The sequence below is a fragment of the Berghia stephanieae genome, chromosome 7 (assembly GCF_034508935.2).
Source record: "Berghia stephanieae isolate SIO BIC M18660-M18661 chromosome 7, UCSD_Bste_1.3, whole genome shotgun sequence".
NCBI classification, from domain to species: Eukaryota; Metazoa; Mollusca; class Gastropoda; order Nudibranchia; family Aeolidiidae; genus Berghia; species Berghia stephanieae.
The window spans coordinates 34,599,992-34,617,598 of record NC_088366.1 but is presented as its reverse complement, the minus strand read 5'-3'; the positions used below and the strand labels follow the sequence as shown (position 1 = coordinate 34,617,598).

General features: G+C 34.7%; 1 protein-coding gene across 1 annotated transcript in view; it reads right to left on the bottom strand.

Moving 5' to 3' along the window:
* The window catches only part of LOC144977137 (acyloxyacyl hydrolase-like), a 38,193-nt gene extending 28,178 nt beyond the window's left edge, over positions 1–10,015 (bottom strand). Inside the window, exons 1-5 of the mRNA XM_078921976.1 lie at positions 9,401–10,015; positions 7,272–7,428; positions 3,251–3,362; positions 1,715–1,774; positions 1,354–1,418 (exon numbers count right to left, since the gene is read on the bottom strand). Of these exons, the coding sequence (XP_078778102.1) occupies positions 1,354–1,418; positions 1,715–1,774; positions 3,251–3,362; positions 7,272–7,428; positions 9,401–9,503 (497 nt within the window). The 5' untranslated portion in view covers positions 9,504–10,015. The remainder of the gene's footprint in view (positions 1–1,353; positions 1,419–1,714; positions 1,775–3,250; positions 3,363–7,271; positions 7,429–9,400) is intronic.
* Positions 10,016–17,607: the final 7,592 nt, after the last annotated feature.

Genomic DNA, 17,607 nt, shown 5'->3' with positions numbered 1-17,607 from the left:
TATATGAATACATGGATACTATATTTTAAGTATGCGTGTATTGTGATCTAAATATGATATGGTCACCATAAAATATCTATCACTATAAAATATCTAATTAGAAATAACCCCCATCCCCTAAAAAAACCCAACAAAAACAAAAACAAACAAAAAAACCCAACCAAACAAACAAACAAACAAACAAAAAAACAACAAAAAACAAACGACAACCCACCCCCCCCCCCCAAAAACAAACGCAAAAAGAACAAATCAACAAAGAAAAAGAAAACAACCACCGTCCCCCCCCCCCAATAAAAAAACCCCCCAAAAACCCCCAACAGAAACAAACAAAAAAGTATCAAAAAAAAATAAAAATAAATAACCCCCCCCCCAAAAAAAAAAACAACACACACACAAACAAAACAAAGCAATACAGAAGAAAGCCAACCCCCCCCCCCCCCCCAATAAAAACCCGAACAAAACAAAATAAATGAAAATATAAACAAAAAACAACAGCAAAAAAGAAGACTTGTGTGACATTTTTGTTGCAATGAAATGGCCGAATTGATAGAACATTGTGTGACATTATTTTGTTATGGTGCTAGGAAATTGTTTTCATTTAGTCGTTCAAACCGACGAAGACCTATTTGCAGGTCTTATTATCCAAACTGTTGTGATCTCAACGTTTTAATGGAAATACTCTCAAACCAACACAAAATATTGTCCACTACCACAACGTTAAAACAAGCGTTTACAGATTTGTGTGTTGTTACAATTCATCTGTCGGGCAAGATAGGCGAGTATTTGAACTAAAACGCATGTCATCAATAAAGTGAAATCCAAGGACAGAGATAAAATGGGAATCCCTTTTAAAGTACTGAGTTACAGATGTGCTTTATTGACAATGTGCTGGTTAGTTAAAATGTCCGCCGGCCTTGGCGGGCAAAACACATAGATTTAACGATCGTACTAACGGCCGTGCAATGCTTTCCGCTTATGCCAAAAATAAACAAACGAAAAAAAAAGCAACCAAAAAAACAAACAAACAAAAAACCCCCAAAAAACAAAAACAAAACAAAAAACAAAAAACAAAAAACAAAAACAAAATCTAACAAAACATCCCAACCCCCCATTAAAAAAACACCCCCCCCCAACTTAACAACACAAAACATAAAAACAAACAAACAAAAAGACCAAAAAAGAAAAAAAAACACATACAAAACAAAACAACAACAACTCCCCCCCCCCAAAAAAAAAAACCAAAGAAAAAACAAAAACAAAAACAGAACAAACAAAAACAAAAACAGAACAAACAAAACCAATAGTTTGACTTAAATCGCATTATATCTCTAAAACAATTGATGCCAAACTCACTTGGTAACCCATTTACAGATATTTCTGATGCCAGGGATATCGCAGACTAACATTCGTCGTGGGAACTGTGGAAAAACAAACAGCTGGAGATGATCAGCTTCTAATGCATATCTTGAAAATCAGCAAATCGAATTTCATATTGTATGGTGCGAGGTCATTTTCAACCTCTTGTTAACTTCCCTACAATTTACCTCACAATCAAGGCGACGATCCCAAAATAAGTAAAAGTGAGTTGTCGTTAGCTGTACTCAAAATAATGTTGCTATGGTCGACAGATCTTATAAAGATCATTATCACCAAGTGAGCAGTAATATATGTCAAAGTAAAATTGAACGGTGTATTCAAAGATTAAAATACTTACCTTCAGCAAGTGGTGTTGGACATGTTGTCGGGCTCTGGCAACCTTTTGGGCAAATGTCAACTGTGAAGAACAATAAAAATCAAATATAAATAATATGTAAATCTAAATTGATAATGATTACTACATCTTAAAAGACTTAATACTTAATAGAGTCATTATGTGACACGTGACTCACTTCCTCAATCTGGTGTTGTCAAGGCATGGGCCGACGTGTACATATTTCCAGGTCTAATGATCCACTTGTTATGGGCTAATCGTTGTAATGCAGATACTCTCAAATCAACGCAAAATATTGTTCATTACAACAATGTTAAATCAAGCCCACAGTTGAATTCAGTCATCAGACCTGCAAATATGTCCACAGCGGGATGAATCAAACGATATGGGGAATTGAATCTTAAGTCTTTTTCTTCTTGCATTGCCCCGAAGTAGATTCCTTAACTTCCATTTTTTACAAATATTCTACATTGTAACTGTAAACCACCATGTCAATCTGTTTTTATGTGGAGATTTATATTGATATTTTTCGAAGTTAAGGAATTTACCTCACTCTCCTAATTGAAGGCGTTAAGTTAAGCTCAAATCCCACAATTTAAGCTTAAATATAATAGTTTCATGATTAAGGTCTATCAATCTTTTAATTACTTTTTTTTTATTGGCTGAAGAAGAGATTTGTGCCAGAAACGTTCCGTTTTTGGTATTTTAATTCATTTTCGAAGCTGTTATTTTTCATTTTTGTTCATCACTTTTAAGGGTCCATAGCATCTTCTGGTAGATTAGTATCAATTGAAGATTAAAATGGAATTGTGAACATTATAAATATAAATATAAATAAGATTTATAGAGCGCCAATCTCTCCACCAAAAACGTGTTCAATGGCTCTTTACAAGACATAGGGCTGTTGACATGGGAATTTTAAGAAAATTAAATGTTACAATTGTAGATGATCTAATAAGTTATAAGTTATAATTTATACCAATGGAATTTGAAGAATGTGATTTTTAAATATTAAGGATAGGTAAATCTAAAATATTCTGTCTGCAGTCTAGTGGGAACATTTCTGTATAAAGGCCGAGAGAGAATTTCAGATTGAGGGTGCGTGCCGCAAAGTAATTAAAATGCACGGTCCGAGAATTTTGCTTAGTCATTTTGAAACAGTAGATTCAACTTGACATGATATACCATTTTGATTCGATTGGTCACAATAGGATTCAACGGTCTGATGTCACGACCGCCCAGCAATGAGAATCTTGGTTCTTAACAAAGAAAATCGGTACTTTTTATTCTTCATGCTGGCTATAACTTTTTCACATGACATGTGATCAGAATGTATAAAAGTCAAAACATGATCAGATATATAATGTTTTTCTCCTCTGGATACCCTTATATGCTTGTTGGAGAGGTATTTCCGAAGGGCGTCCGCCATTGTTCAATAGTTTAGAACCAGTTACTAAGTTACGATGCGTCAATACGAGGGAAGTGACGTCACGACTGTTGAACCCAATTGGCCGTTATGATGTTGTCATGGATACTAACCTCACGTGACTCAAATGGTGGGATTATGGTTGTACACGCCGGGTAACCCTCGTCTGTGTGACAAAAGTTAATGGCATTGCAGACGACATCAGGGCCGTTCTTCTGGATTATTCTAGGAATGAGATGTATGAAGAATTGTGAAGATAAGATATTGCATGATGATGGCCATAATGGGCGGGGGGGGGGGGGGGGGGGGTCCTGATAGCTCAGTTGGTAGAGCACTTGTTTCACACGCAAAGGGATCGAGATCGAGACCGGATAGATCTGGCCGAAGATACATTGCGATTGACTAGCATCCAGATCCATAGGGTAGCAAGCAATTGTTATTGTTGGTTTCATGCTATAGAAACCGTAATGGCTCCGAAGAACTACATTTTTTTCCATAATAATAATAATAATAATGATGATGATGATGGTGATGATGATGATGATGATGATGATGATGATGATGATGATGATGATGATGATGATGATGATGATGATGATGATGATGATCGAGACGATCTAAATTATGAAATAACTTTTAAAGCGTGCTAGTTACATTCCTATAATATAGAAATGATTTAACACTCTCATTTAATCTAATTGACACATTAGAACCATCGGAGAAAAAAAATAACTTTCAAAACCAGCAGTGTCTTGTTCTATGAGGCGAACCTAAGAAATATTTTCCTCTTGAAGTCACTAAATATGTGATAAAAATGTTGCTTTGTTCTAGGGCGATTTGTCTCCCATCGATGTTATCATATCGGGATTTATGAATCAGATGCTAAAATGTCAAATTAAAGTTAACCTGATCAAAAATATGAAATTTGGGTTTTTACTGCTGTCAAATTCTACATCAATTCTATAGATGCGATGCGCTTGGCTAAGAAACTCACAACATTGCCATCCGGAAATACAACAGACCAACACATAAAACAATGTGTAACCTTAATACAGTTTAGTGAGAATTACTCATAAACATGGGTGGCAAAAAACAAAAAACAAAAACAAAAACAAAAACAATAACAAAGACCTGAGTGACGTCAACTTCGTTCTATCTATTCACTGAAATACACTCAACCCAGGACTGATATTTTCAGTTATAAAATCAATTTACAACAACCTGATCATTCCGACATAATACCGTGTTTTGGCGTCGGGTCACATTTATCATGCCACAAAAACGTGTTAAAATTGTTTCAAATTATAGAGATCGTCAAGTTTTGTAATCGATAACTACTACTGGAAGAGTCGCCTATCTAGCTGTAGATGAACATTTGAAATGTGTGCATGAAACAGTGCCAGAAAGAATATTAACATATATTATTTCTACAGTCAAGTTATTCCCGGAAAAAGTAAAAAAAAAAAGCATTTAAGATTTTTTACCCCTGAATTCGTTCTTGGTCATCGGGGTTATCCCGATAGAACACAAGGGCCCAATTTTATGTCAGCAGACTAGATTTAGTTATTTAATAGTCTAGTTAATAACTAAATCTAATCTGCTTACATTTCATGCTTACATTTACTAGTCTAGTATATAGTGCTGGTCTTAAGCCTAAGCAAAAAAGATGACTAAAAAGTCGAATTTTATGAACGTTTTCCAGTCTCTGACTTGCTAGGCTCTTACCTAGAAGTGGGTGTTGTAAGGTGACTAATTCGGCAATTTTGTGCTGGTAACATCAAGCTCTCCACTATACGATGGCAGGTAAGAAACCAGCTTTCATACTTTCAGCGCAAAAGATTTTCAAAGAGAAAATTAGCAACACATCAGGTATAGATAATATTTCTTTCCGTTTCATATTCGAACTTATTTTTGCCATGATCAATCAAATCACGTGGTATTGACTGTCGACCGATTAGACTGCAATGATATCTATGGTCGACTGTCAATTCTATATTCATAAATGAAAGTTTCATTGATTGAAACTCGAACAAATTGAACCAAAAAAAAAATCTTAATAAAAAAAGAATTCAGAAAGTGTGTTCTGATGAATTAGCTACATTATTTCAGTCAGTCACAATGCAAGCACAATTACTTTTGTCTCCACTATACTTTCTAGTCGTTCTTTTGGTTGTTCTTTGTAGCGAACCCTTCGACTACGAGTCTCCCTTCAATCGCAACTCGCGAGGCTGAATAACGTCTTATTTAGGTTTTTACTCACAAAAAAATGTGTAATTTCGACGATCTGCACTTATCTTACAGTTTTTAAAAAAAGCCATTGTCGATAGCAACAGGACACTTCTTGCCTCTGTCATTTGTAACCGACGTATTTTCTTTCCGAATCGAAGGTCTCTCAATCTAAAAATAGCTGCTATCTTCTTGACGCTATGATAGTTACTAGTCTTAGACTAAGCTTGAAGTCCGGCCTCAGGAAATGTCCAAACTTGGCCAAACTTAGTCCGAAGGTGCCGTGATTTTAGTCCGGGAATTGCTTGGTCAACTCACATAAAATCCGGTTTTTTTCAAGTCCTTGACTAAAGTCAGAGACTAAGCGCTAGTCTGGGTTCATGAAAACGGGCCTTAATTGAGACGATGGGTTAAAAAGTAAGTATCCGGCACAGGTCGCCGACACTCGCCGCTTATACTTTGCACCTCAGGGTTTTTTTATTACCCAGATGAGGGTCCTTTAAATCGATCGATATAGAACGACGATGTTTCTGGCCAAATTTTTAGATAAATGTTTTTCCAGAGTGCGACAGTTAACTGGTTAAAGGTGTAATATCTCATCTTACATATCATGTGTTGTTGTTGGCTTGAGACCTCATAACACAGCGCTTTGACCACATGATTACGTGGATATTGTTTTATATAAACGCTCAGGCATTTTTTTAAAATCAAGAAGGTCACACTGAATACCTTATATAAATGTTCAATTACTAAAGCAACAGAATCATGAATAAATTGCGGATCGTGTCAATTAATTATGATGATTAATGGGAGAAGGTTATAAGGTCAATAGGTCAGGGGTTCTTGGCAGATGGGTGGATAGTGGGTAAAAGTATGATTTCGGGACACTATATGTATTAGATGTGTTGTTAATTTCGTGGAATAAAACTGACCGATCCTTGTGACACACATATTATGAACTCTGTTTAGTCGCAAAATGTGCTTTATAAAACAATAAGGCATCTATAAACATTCGATGGTTTGCAACTATGCCAGCAATCAATGAAACGCACGTTTGTCTGAAATCGTGTGAAATACTGAAATACTGCTTATAATTCATTAAACTTGTTTCAGCAAACAATAAAATACCGCTCATAATGTGTAACGCTCGTTTAAACAAACAACAATATACTGCTTCTAATTTGTAAAGATTGTTTCAACAAACAATAAAATACCGCTTATAGATTGTAAAGCTTGCTTCAGGAAAAAAATGAAACACACTGTTTTGTTTGTAAATATTGTTTCAATAGAAACTCTAATATTCCGTTTCAGTTAGTTTTTTTGCATCAAGCAAGTAAAATACTTTCACATAATCTATGCATATCTATCTTTGTGTGTTTTATCTTATCAATGATTATCACTATCACGTGATTAAAACCGATTGCTGTGTTTTATATCAACTCACAATGACTAGAAAAGTTACTACCAAAAATAATAGCATGAAGGTTTTGTGAATAGACAAGTATAAAAAGATTGGAAGTGCACCTCCACGAGCCCGAACACAACATCATTATTATCATCTGATCATGATCGAAAAATTAATGTAATTGTCATTTATTCATTTATTGTAACTGTGATCACTTTTCGTTTATAATAAAAACTCATTTCAATAAAATGTATCTTTCTATTCATATCATATTAAACAAATCGTCATTTCTTAAAAGTAACTAATAAAGTCTGGGGGGGCCTTAAATATCATAATATATTTATTTTATAAATTTAGTCAAGTTGGCCCTTGGGCTCTCATCAGACCACGATAGTGATTGTAATAGATAACTCTGATGATGATGATGATGATGATGATGATGATGATGATGATGATGATGATGATGATGATGATGACGACGACGATAACTTAAAGTCTCTCACAACTCAATGAGTACAGGTTCCATATATTCCACCGCCCTCTTACAATCCACATTGGCTGGGTGAGGGAGAAAGCCACATATCTTCTCTAACGTCTCTTGGACTGAATAGTTCTTGATTTCCATTAGCTGTTCCACCAGGGCTATGAAGGCGGTACATACTATATAAAAGAGCATAGAGAAAACTAAAATGTTGACTGAAAGCTATAGATACAGTACTAATTATTAATTAATATATATATATATATATATATATATATATATATGTATGTATATTATATTGTTTGATAGACAGGTTGGCATGCGTTACACAGATTAACAAATAAATAGGTAGATAGATAGATAGATAGATCGATAGATAGATAGATAGATAGATAGATAGATAAATAGATAGATAAATAGACAGATAGATAGATCGACTGATAGATGAATAGATAGAAATAAGAGAAATAATAAAATACTTCATAGAACGACGGATGGATATATAGATAGATAAATAGATGGATATCATGTTCGTGTAAAGAAGATTGAATTTAGATCTGTGATGAAGTTTCTTCACCCACAGGAACAGTTCCAACAGTTACTAATAAGTAAATACTTTTCAGAAGTATGCGGTATCATCCGCCCCAAATAAAAGTATCAAATTGTTGGTACACGTGGTTCGAAAAAGCCTATGATTACTTTTGGTTATCAGACCTGCAAATATATGCACGTCGCCACACTGCCTTCAGCGATATCTTCGAGAAGGTCGTCTCGTGTCAATTATACAGTGGCAATGTAGAGGCGACACCTATTGTATTGAAGGACACTAAATAAAATTACTGATGTCATTGGCTTGAGTACTGGTTAAGTTTAAAAAATCTTAACGTGGGTATTCGAACTTGTCAATAAGGTGTATTCCCCGGTTTCTTTGACTCTAAACTGAAAGAAAGGAGAGAACAATGCAGTCAGCAATTGATCAACATGAAGATCCAAACATTTTCAATCGTTTGGTAACAATGGGTGAGGTATGAAACAGAATTAAGATATTTTATTCTTTTACACAATGTAATCACCATCATGTCTCTCTTCCAAAGAGGCAAACGTTCAAAATTCCTCTGGAAAAGTGATGCTCTCCCCTTTTTTGTGACCAGGATGGTGTACTCCTAACAGACAACTTTCAAAAAGGCGATACTATTCCAACATGCAGAAAAGACTGGAGGCAGCTTTATAAGAAAAACGAAGAGGAAAACTGAGAAAAGTAGCCCTTTTGCTTCATGACAACTGGACAGAATATTATGTACTACAAGAAAAAGCAATATTGCCAGCTGAGAAATGATAATACAGATTACTGCCACATCTGTCTTATTCCCCAGATTTGATATCATATGACTTATTAAAATTCTTAATACTTAAACAAAACTTTGAAAGGTTGATGATGTACTTTATGAAGTTTTAAAATGTTTCAATGGACAAAATCAATCATTCTATTCTGAAGGTCATTGTCTTATGACAAAATGTCCCGGTGACTATAATATTGAGAAATAGATGTCTCGCACACCAAAATTCAACATTGTAGCTTCATTTCTTGATGGCCAAGTAAAAAATCCAAAACAAACAACAAACAAACTTTTAAAAAGGTCGCTCGTAATTCTCTGCCCGCAAATTACACATTTTGTCAAAGGCTACATCATATCCCTCTACCTGTAAATTACACATTTAGTCAAAGGCTACATCATATCCCTCTACCTGTGAATTAAACATTTTGTCAAAGGCTACATCATATCCCTCTACCTGTAAATTAAACATTTTGTCAAAGGCTACATCATATCCCTCTACCTATAAATTAAACATTTTGTCAAAGGCTACATCATATCACTCTACCTATAAATTAAACATTTTGTCAAAGGCTACATCATATCCCTCTACCTGTAAATTACACATTTTGTCAAAGGCTACATCATATCCCTCTACCTGTAAATTACACATTTTGTCAAAGGCTACATCATATCCCTCTACCTGTAAATTAAACATTTTGTCAAAGGCTACATCATATCCCTCTACCTGTGAATTAAACATTTTGTCAAAGGCTACATCATATCACTCTACCTGTAAATTACACATTTTGTCAAAGGCTACATCATATCACTCTACCTGCACAATTAAGTCCTCCATTGATGCCGACATCCTCAGAGGAAGCTTGAAAAATCACAACGAAAAACACAGAGAGTACGCCAAGGTAATAAAATGGTCGCATAGTTGTTTGTATTTTCCTCCCCGATACTTTCGTTTATTATCCTGCTATTATTAAAAACAGGAAACAACTACAAACTTTGAAGAAATATAATTTGTTGAAAACGCTTGGGTTACTTTTCAAATATAAATAGATGACAACATTTTTTAATAACCATTCGATATTAAAGTATGCTATTGTCAAAATATAATCCAAGAAATATACAATTTGGTAAATATAAATCCAGCGGAACAAGATATTGAAATTTCTATATCTTTACGTCATCGTTGTTGATCTCTATCCAATCGGCAGTCAGTTTAGTTGAAAGAGATGTTTTACCCTGATACAATTCATAATTCTCGTCAATCAGTATATATTATGGTGAAAAAAATATCTATATAAATTAAGGAATTTCACAAGCTCTTTGGTTGTGCTGGTTAAATCGGTCAGAATCAAAGTTTGAAACAAACGATTGCTGAAAAGGAATATAAATTCAGTGTTAACCCGAGAGTTCAAGCTAAGGTCTGCTTTGCCCTCTTGACCAATCTTAATAAACCCCCGGTCAACTGTATCATAATTATAAATACTATCATAACTGTCATTATAGCTTTTTCTATAGATAAAAGTACATCTAGATATATGGGACGCACTCAGAGTTGACCATATAACGTCCCAATTTGCAGAATAGTTTTCGATTAGTGAAAAAAAAATGAGATTGAAATTTGTGACAAATGGAAATGACTTATTTGTTAGGTAGACATAGCATTGTAGACATCTCTAAGTAAATAACTACTTTTTATTTTTATGTAAGAAAAATGATTTAGCTAATGAGAAATATGGGCGTTATTCTCGCTTCCTCCCCTTCCGCCAAATTGGTTAAGACAACTATCAATAGGCTATGTCATTCTATTACATGATCCTGTCTTAATATATTATGATGTTGAATCGGACTGAGGACAGTGGCCGGTGGTCAATTGTACAATAATTATTTGTCATTGTGCAAGATTTGTCTATTGACTGATTCTGTGTGTCAAACCCCTACTCAAAAACGTATGTAATAGGACCTTAAGATTGACCTTTATATATACATAAAATAACACACGTGTTTAATTATTTACCTATTTTTTTTCAAAAGGTAAACAATCCATCGATAGGTTTAGACAAGTGCAATGGCGTATTTGAAGAGACAGGTTGTAAGTTATTTTTGTGTAACATGATAACAACATCATAAACAAACAAAAACAGAGAAAAGAGGGAAAAAATTGATAAAATGTCAAACCAAAGTACAAACAAAAGAAAAGAAAAAACCCCCCCAAACCCCCCCCCCCCCTAAAAACCCAAAGGAAACAAACTGACAACAGCAATAATAAAAATAAAAATAATAATAATAATAGAATAATAATAATAATAATAATAATAATAATAATAATAATAATAATAATAATAATAATAATAATAATAATAATAATAATAATAATAATAATAATAATAATAATAATAATAATAATAATAATAATAATAATAATAATAATAATAATAATAATAATAATAATAATAATAATAATAATAATAATAATAACTACAACAAAGAAGACGACAAGAATAAGAACAACAGGGAAAAAAGCAAAAAAAAAAAAAAAAAATAAATAAATAATAAAAATAAAAATTATAGACCCAATATAAAGAAAAAGAAAGAACGAATTGATCCAGAACGCATTTTTGACTTTGGCCAGAACCGACCAGATCGATAGTTTGCTAGTGGCTGGTGAGGCAAATCCTCGACCAATTGAGATTGTCGCTACCTTTTTAAAATATAATTTGTTATATGTTTAAACTGTTAGTATAGCGTTTTATCTCCTATTCAATCATTGAACTGCCGTTCTCTCGAAAAACTCGTTTTTAAAAATATGGCCAGTCGTCAAGTTCAATGTAAAACTGCTCATGCATCATTCATAGAAAAGAGAAAAAAAAAAACACCCCAAAACAACAAAACAATGCAAATGAAGCTCGCCTCATCTAAAACAATAGTAGGACACATGTGAAAATACTCTTCAACAGTCGTAACGTCACTTCCTTTCTAATGACGCATGGTAACTTAGTAACACTGGCTCTAAACTATCGGAACAATGGCGGACGCCCGTATGAAATATTTCTCCGGTGAGCATAAAAGCGTATCCAGAGGAAAAAACATAAATTTGATCATGTTTTGACTTTTACACATTCTGATCACAAAGCATATGAAAAGTTCTAGCCAGCATGAAGAATAAAACGTAATGATTTTCTTTGTTTTGAACCAAGATGGCCGCCGTTGCCGGGCGGCGTGACATCAGACTACTGAATCCAATTAATAATAAAAACGAAACAAAAAAGAACTCACATAATCAACACCCCCCCCCCCCACAAATTTAAATTGAGAAGATAAATAAATTAAAAGTACTTAAATAAACAAAAAACAAAAACAAAACACAAATAACACAAAAAACCCAACAATTCTAATAAACCATGCATTGGCCAATGGGCATGATCGATATCAACTTTCCATGTGCTGGAGTCATTGGTCACATTGCAAAATGTGTTCAAAGTGACCCACATAGTGAAAAGTGTTCACTACTTTTTAAATATTGAACATCACGATTGGTCATTTTATTCAGCTTGACACATAACTTGTGAACAAAGCAGCGTGTTTACATTTGTTGAGAAATATCCAATCGTTGGGCATCAAAAAATCATGTGATTGATGACTTGGTTGGACGAAAACCTGAATATAGATTGCTCCCATTATGAAAGCAGTATAGTCCTAAAGTTGTTTACTGTAATGATCGCTTAGATCACCACAGTCTGAGGTTAAAACTACCAGTTATGCCGCTTTCGACACTGATTCCAAAATCCAGATGTCTCTGTAAGCCGGACAAAAGCTGGGAACGATTGTGTTCGGATGATGGAAACATGACTGGCTATGAAGGAGTGAAGATACAGTCTTGAAATTTGCTCATGATTTATAAATATATAATAACAATAATAATAATAATAATAATAACAATAATAATAATAATAATAATAATAATAATAATAATAATAATAATAATAATAATAATAATAATAATAATAATAATAATAATAAAAAAATAGATCTTTATTGTCCATAAATATGGCAATTTGTCATTTAGTTACACTTGTTATAACGTTATATGATAACGATAACATTGAACAGATATTTCACTTCTACTTATTCTCTCTCTCTCTCTCTCTCCCTCTCTCTCCCTCTCTCTCTTTCTCTCTCTCTCTCCCTCTCTCTCTCCCCCCCCCTCTCTCTCTCTCTCTCATTTCTCTTCCTCTCTTATATAGTATCCAATTTACAATCTTATCGTCTAAAGAAATTCCAGATATTTTTAAACTGATAAGACTGCCAACAATTTTGTACCATTTACCCACTCCTTGCCGAAGGCACTGCACATATCACCCTTATAGTCTAATGTGTGATATTATCAGGCTTATGTAGGGTGACTAGATTTAGTCCTTTATCAGTCTAGTAAAATATTTACTAGTCTAAGCCTGAGCGAAGCAAGTGACGAAAAAATCAGTTTTTTATAAGCGTTTTCGAATTTCTGACTATTTAGTTTTTTGCCTATAGATAGTATGCAGATGACGACACTCAGGCCTTTGTTATTGTTTTTGCCATCCGCTTTTGTGAGTTGTTCTCACTAAACTGTATTAACTAGACTATAAAAGTTCATGGTTACACAGAGTTTGTGTGTTGGTCCGTTCTACTTCCGGATGGCAATGTTGTGAACTCCTTGGCCAAGCGCATTCTATCTATAACTCTGGGCATGGTAAGGACGCTGACTAAAATGTTATTTTTTGCTGTTAACTTTTCCAACGCAAACGATTTAATTTGCATCACATGAATCAAGTCACGTGATAGTTACTGTCAGTTCTATATTTAGGTCACACACAACCAAATAGGGTTCAACAGTTGTGACATCACTTCCCCAGTAATGACACATACTGACTTAGTAACTGGTTCTAAACTATCGGGACAATGGAGGACGCCCTTATGAAATACCTCTCCGACGAGCATAAAAGTGTATCCAGAGGAGAAAAACATTATAAATCTGATCATGTTATGACTTTTATACATTCTGATCACATGGCATGTGAAAAAGTTCGAGCCAGCATGAAGAATAAAAAGTACCGATTTTCTTTGTTTTGAACCAAGCTGCTCCTTGCTGGGGGGAAGTGACATAACACCCCCCCCCCAAATAAAATAAATCCAACAGCAAAAAAAACAACCCAAAACAAACAAACAACCCTCCCCCCCCAAAAAAAAAAAAACCAAAAAAAAAAACCCCAACCAAACCCCAAAACAAAAACAAAAAAAAAAACAAAACCCACACAAACAAACAGCCAACCAAAACAGAAAGTGTACAGAAAGTGTGTTTCTGATGAATCACACAATTTTCATATTATTTCATTCAGTTACAATGCCAGCAGAATAACTTTCGTCTCCATTATACTTTCTAATCGTTTTTTTTTTTTTTTTTTTTTTTTTTTTAGGCGAACCCTTCGACCTCGAGTCTCCCAACTTGCGAGCCCGAACAGATTCTTTGGAGTTACTAATCACAAAAATGTGCACTTTTGACGATCTGTACTTTTCTTACAGTTATTTAAAGTCAGTGGCAATGGCAACAGGACACTCTTTGCTTCTTTCATTAGTAACCGACGTCTTGTGTTCCGAATCGAAGCTCTCCCAATCTCCCAATCTCAACAATGACTGATATCTTTTTGACGCTAAATATTTCTTGGTGGCTGGTCTGACACGATGAAGTCCGAGTATCACAAATGACAAAAAATGAAGTCAAAGTAGGCGTGGATTTAGTTTGGGATTTGCTTGTTAAGCTCATATTATTATAAAAAGCGAATTTTTGAAGTGTTTGTTAAGTTAGGGACTAAGAAGTCCTTAATGAGTCCTCTCCTGTAATAATTGGCGTGGTATTGTAAGAGTGCTAACATAAAAATAACATATTACAGGCATCTAATATGAAATGGGAAGTTAGTTCCTGTAGCGGGATATATGCAGCGTTGTAGAGTGTTGTTGAAATGTTGACACAGGGGAAATGAGCTTGCACATTTACATATATATTTATTTATTCATTTCGCGAAACTTTGTATTAATGTTCCCTTCACTGCTATAAGCGGGAATAGCTATCTCCGGTTATCGCTTTTTAACACGTTTTATGTGTGTTCACTGAAGTAATTGAATTCACTGATGTGTACAATATCACACTTTCTATAACTTCCTTACACGAGTGACCGTCATGCCCAATGATGATTGTCTTCGTCGATCTCATTAACATACATGTTTGCATACATTAATGAGGACAAGCAACAATCAATTGTCCCACGATGTGTCATTATTGGGGTATTTTGACCATGTCTCCCAACTGATGGACAGCTACTTAATGGCATTATTATGTATAATGTCAAAACACTTTTCTTTTCATATTTTACGCAGAATAATTTTTGAAAAGTCAGATCTTGATTAACCATTTAACTGTCGTACCCCTAGAAAGACACGAACTAAAACATTTGGCCAGAAAACTCGTCCTTCAAATATCGATCTATTTAAATGACCCTCAACTTTGCAAAAACTTTTAAACCTTGGACCTCCCGAGGTCTTATTTAACGTCCCAGGTTTGAGTGTTTTTTTCCAAGATAAGGGTCATTTAAATCGATTGATATTTGAAGACAAATTTTAAATATAAAATTCGTGTCTCTCCCGAGTAGGCACGACAGTTAACTGCTTAATCAAGATGATCCACGAATTGTCTAAGAATGCTTAGATCGAAACCTTTTCAAGTTGAGAGAAAAAAAAGAAAGTAATTATGAACATATTTTATTCCTTCAAGGAAATCCTAGGCGATGGAGTCGTGCCTCTGGGAAGGGCGTAATTTTTTTGTTTATGCTAGGGATAAAGATAAAACATTTTGAATAGGATTCAATAGTCTGATGTCACGTCGCCCAGCAACGAGCAGCTTGGTTCTAAACAAAGAAAATCGGTGCTTTTTATTCTCCATGCTGGCTAGAACGTTTTCACGTATCATGTGATCAGAATGTATAAAAGTCAAAACACGATCAGATTTATAATGTTTTTCTCCTATGGACACACTTTTATGCTCTTCGGAGAAGTATTTCATAAGGGCATCCGATAGTTTAGAACCAGTTGCTAAGTCACTATGCGTCATTACGAGGGAAGTGACGTCAAGACTGTTGAAGGAAGGCTATTACTTTGAGTATGGCGAAACCGTTTCAATGGCTTGTGTAAACGGGCATAACTAATTTATATTTTATCATTTTAGCAGATATCAGTTTAAGCGATAAGACGTGGTAAACTGCTCCTATCCAAACACATTTGCTCACATAACTCGAGTATCAAAAAATATTTGGCAATGAGGATTATGCGTTAAAGTAAAATGTTACAACACTCGCCAGTCGGATTTAACATTGCAACGCACAAAACTGTGTATAACCTTGAACGTTAAAAGTCTGATTGATATAATTTAGTGAGATGTAATCATCAAAATGGTTGTCTAAAAACAATAGCAAAGAGATGAGTGTCATCAACTTTGTTCTTTCTATAGGCAATTAAAATTAATTATTATACAAAAAGGATGCCGACATGAATATATGTGATGAAAATTAAGGTCTAACCGAAGCATGATGAAGCCCATTTTGAGTATGATAACATCCATTACAACGGGCACTATTAACGTACACTTTTAAAGTGTTCATTTTATCACTTTAGTAGGTCTTAATTTACATAAATTGTTATAATTGTCCTAGGTTTGAGAGCTCTTAAGTAAGATGAGAGTGATTTTAATCGATCGATATTTGAAGGTCGAGTTTTCTGGTAAAAAAAAATAAATAAAAATTAATGTGTTTTTTTCAGAGTGTCGTATTGTTCTCATTTTAAAAAATCATATCACTTATTTACCGTCCATTTAACGATGCTTAATAGGAAATTAATCCCCGTTTAATAATTCAGAACAACGGCGGGCCACCGGGCCCATTTAATTGCGTTCTAGAGCGACACCACGTCTCTCCTTTTAATACCCTGGGGAATATAAATGAATTGTCTCCCTCAGGCTATTAAAACTTGTGGGCCCACGCTAGACTACATCAAAAGAATTCTTTAAAATGTCAAACTCTCATGAATTCACTTGACTCAGGTAGCTGTAGCTTTGGGTTAAAAAATAAACTTCGGCATTTATATAGTGCAATATCCACTAAACATACCAAAGCGCTTTAGAAAAGGGTCCCTATCCAACAGTAACACTTGACATGTAGGGAGAGACATGGAGCCTGTTAGGCAATCTTACACGTGGTTTCGTCAAAGACAACTCATTCTACATCTGAAGGTGGTGAGAGAATGTGAAACACGCTGGTCTACCTTCGGCGTGACCAAACAGACCCAGCTACCCAATCACTGCTGGGTGGACAGGGGGGGGGGGGCGGTCAGAAAAAAAAAATCTCCCTTGCTTGTGAAGCTATCAATTATTGAGCTATTATTTCTTGACTAATTCTCGAGCCAAATGGAGATTACTGATATATGGAATGAGGGGAAACAACAAGATGGGACATGTCCTGTAAAATAAACCGAGTCTGTCACCAAAAAAAATATGAATAAAAACTCAAGAAAAAATGAAATTTTTCCATTGAGCTTTTATATAGCGCAATATCCATTAAACGTGCTCAAAGCGCTTTTCAAGGTGTCCCTGGCCAACAGCAACATTTAACGTGAAGAACGGGGCATGACAATGACGCCTGTTAGGCGATATTACAATTTTTTTCGGACAGAGAAAACGCTGTTGATGGCCAGGTACTCATTTTACACCTGAGTACAGTGAGAAAATGTGAATAAAGAGCCTTCTCCAAGGACTAAACTATGCGCCGAGCGAGGCTCGAACCCAGGACCCTCCGATCCGAAAGCGAGTGTCATACCACATAGCCGCACAAATATTAACGTACAAAGTAGAGTTTCAATATTATCTTTTAAATTGGCTGAAGAGTATTTTTGAGCCCAGAACGCTCGGTGCTCAGTATTGTGTTTGTTTTAAGCTGTTGTGTAATT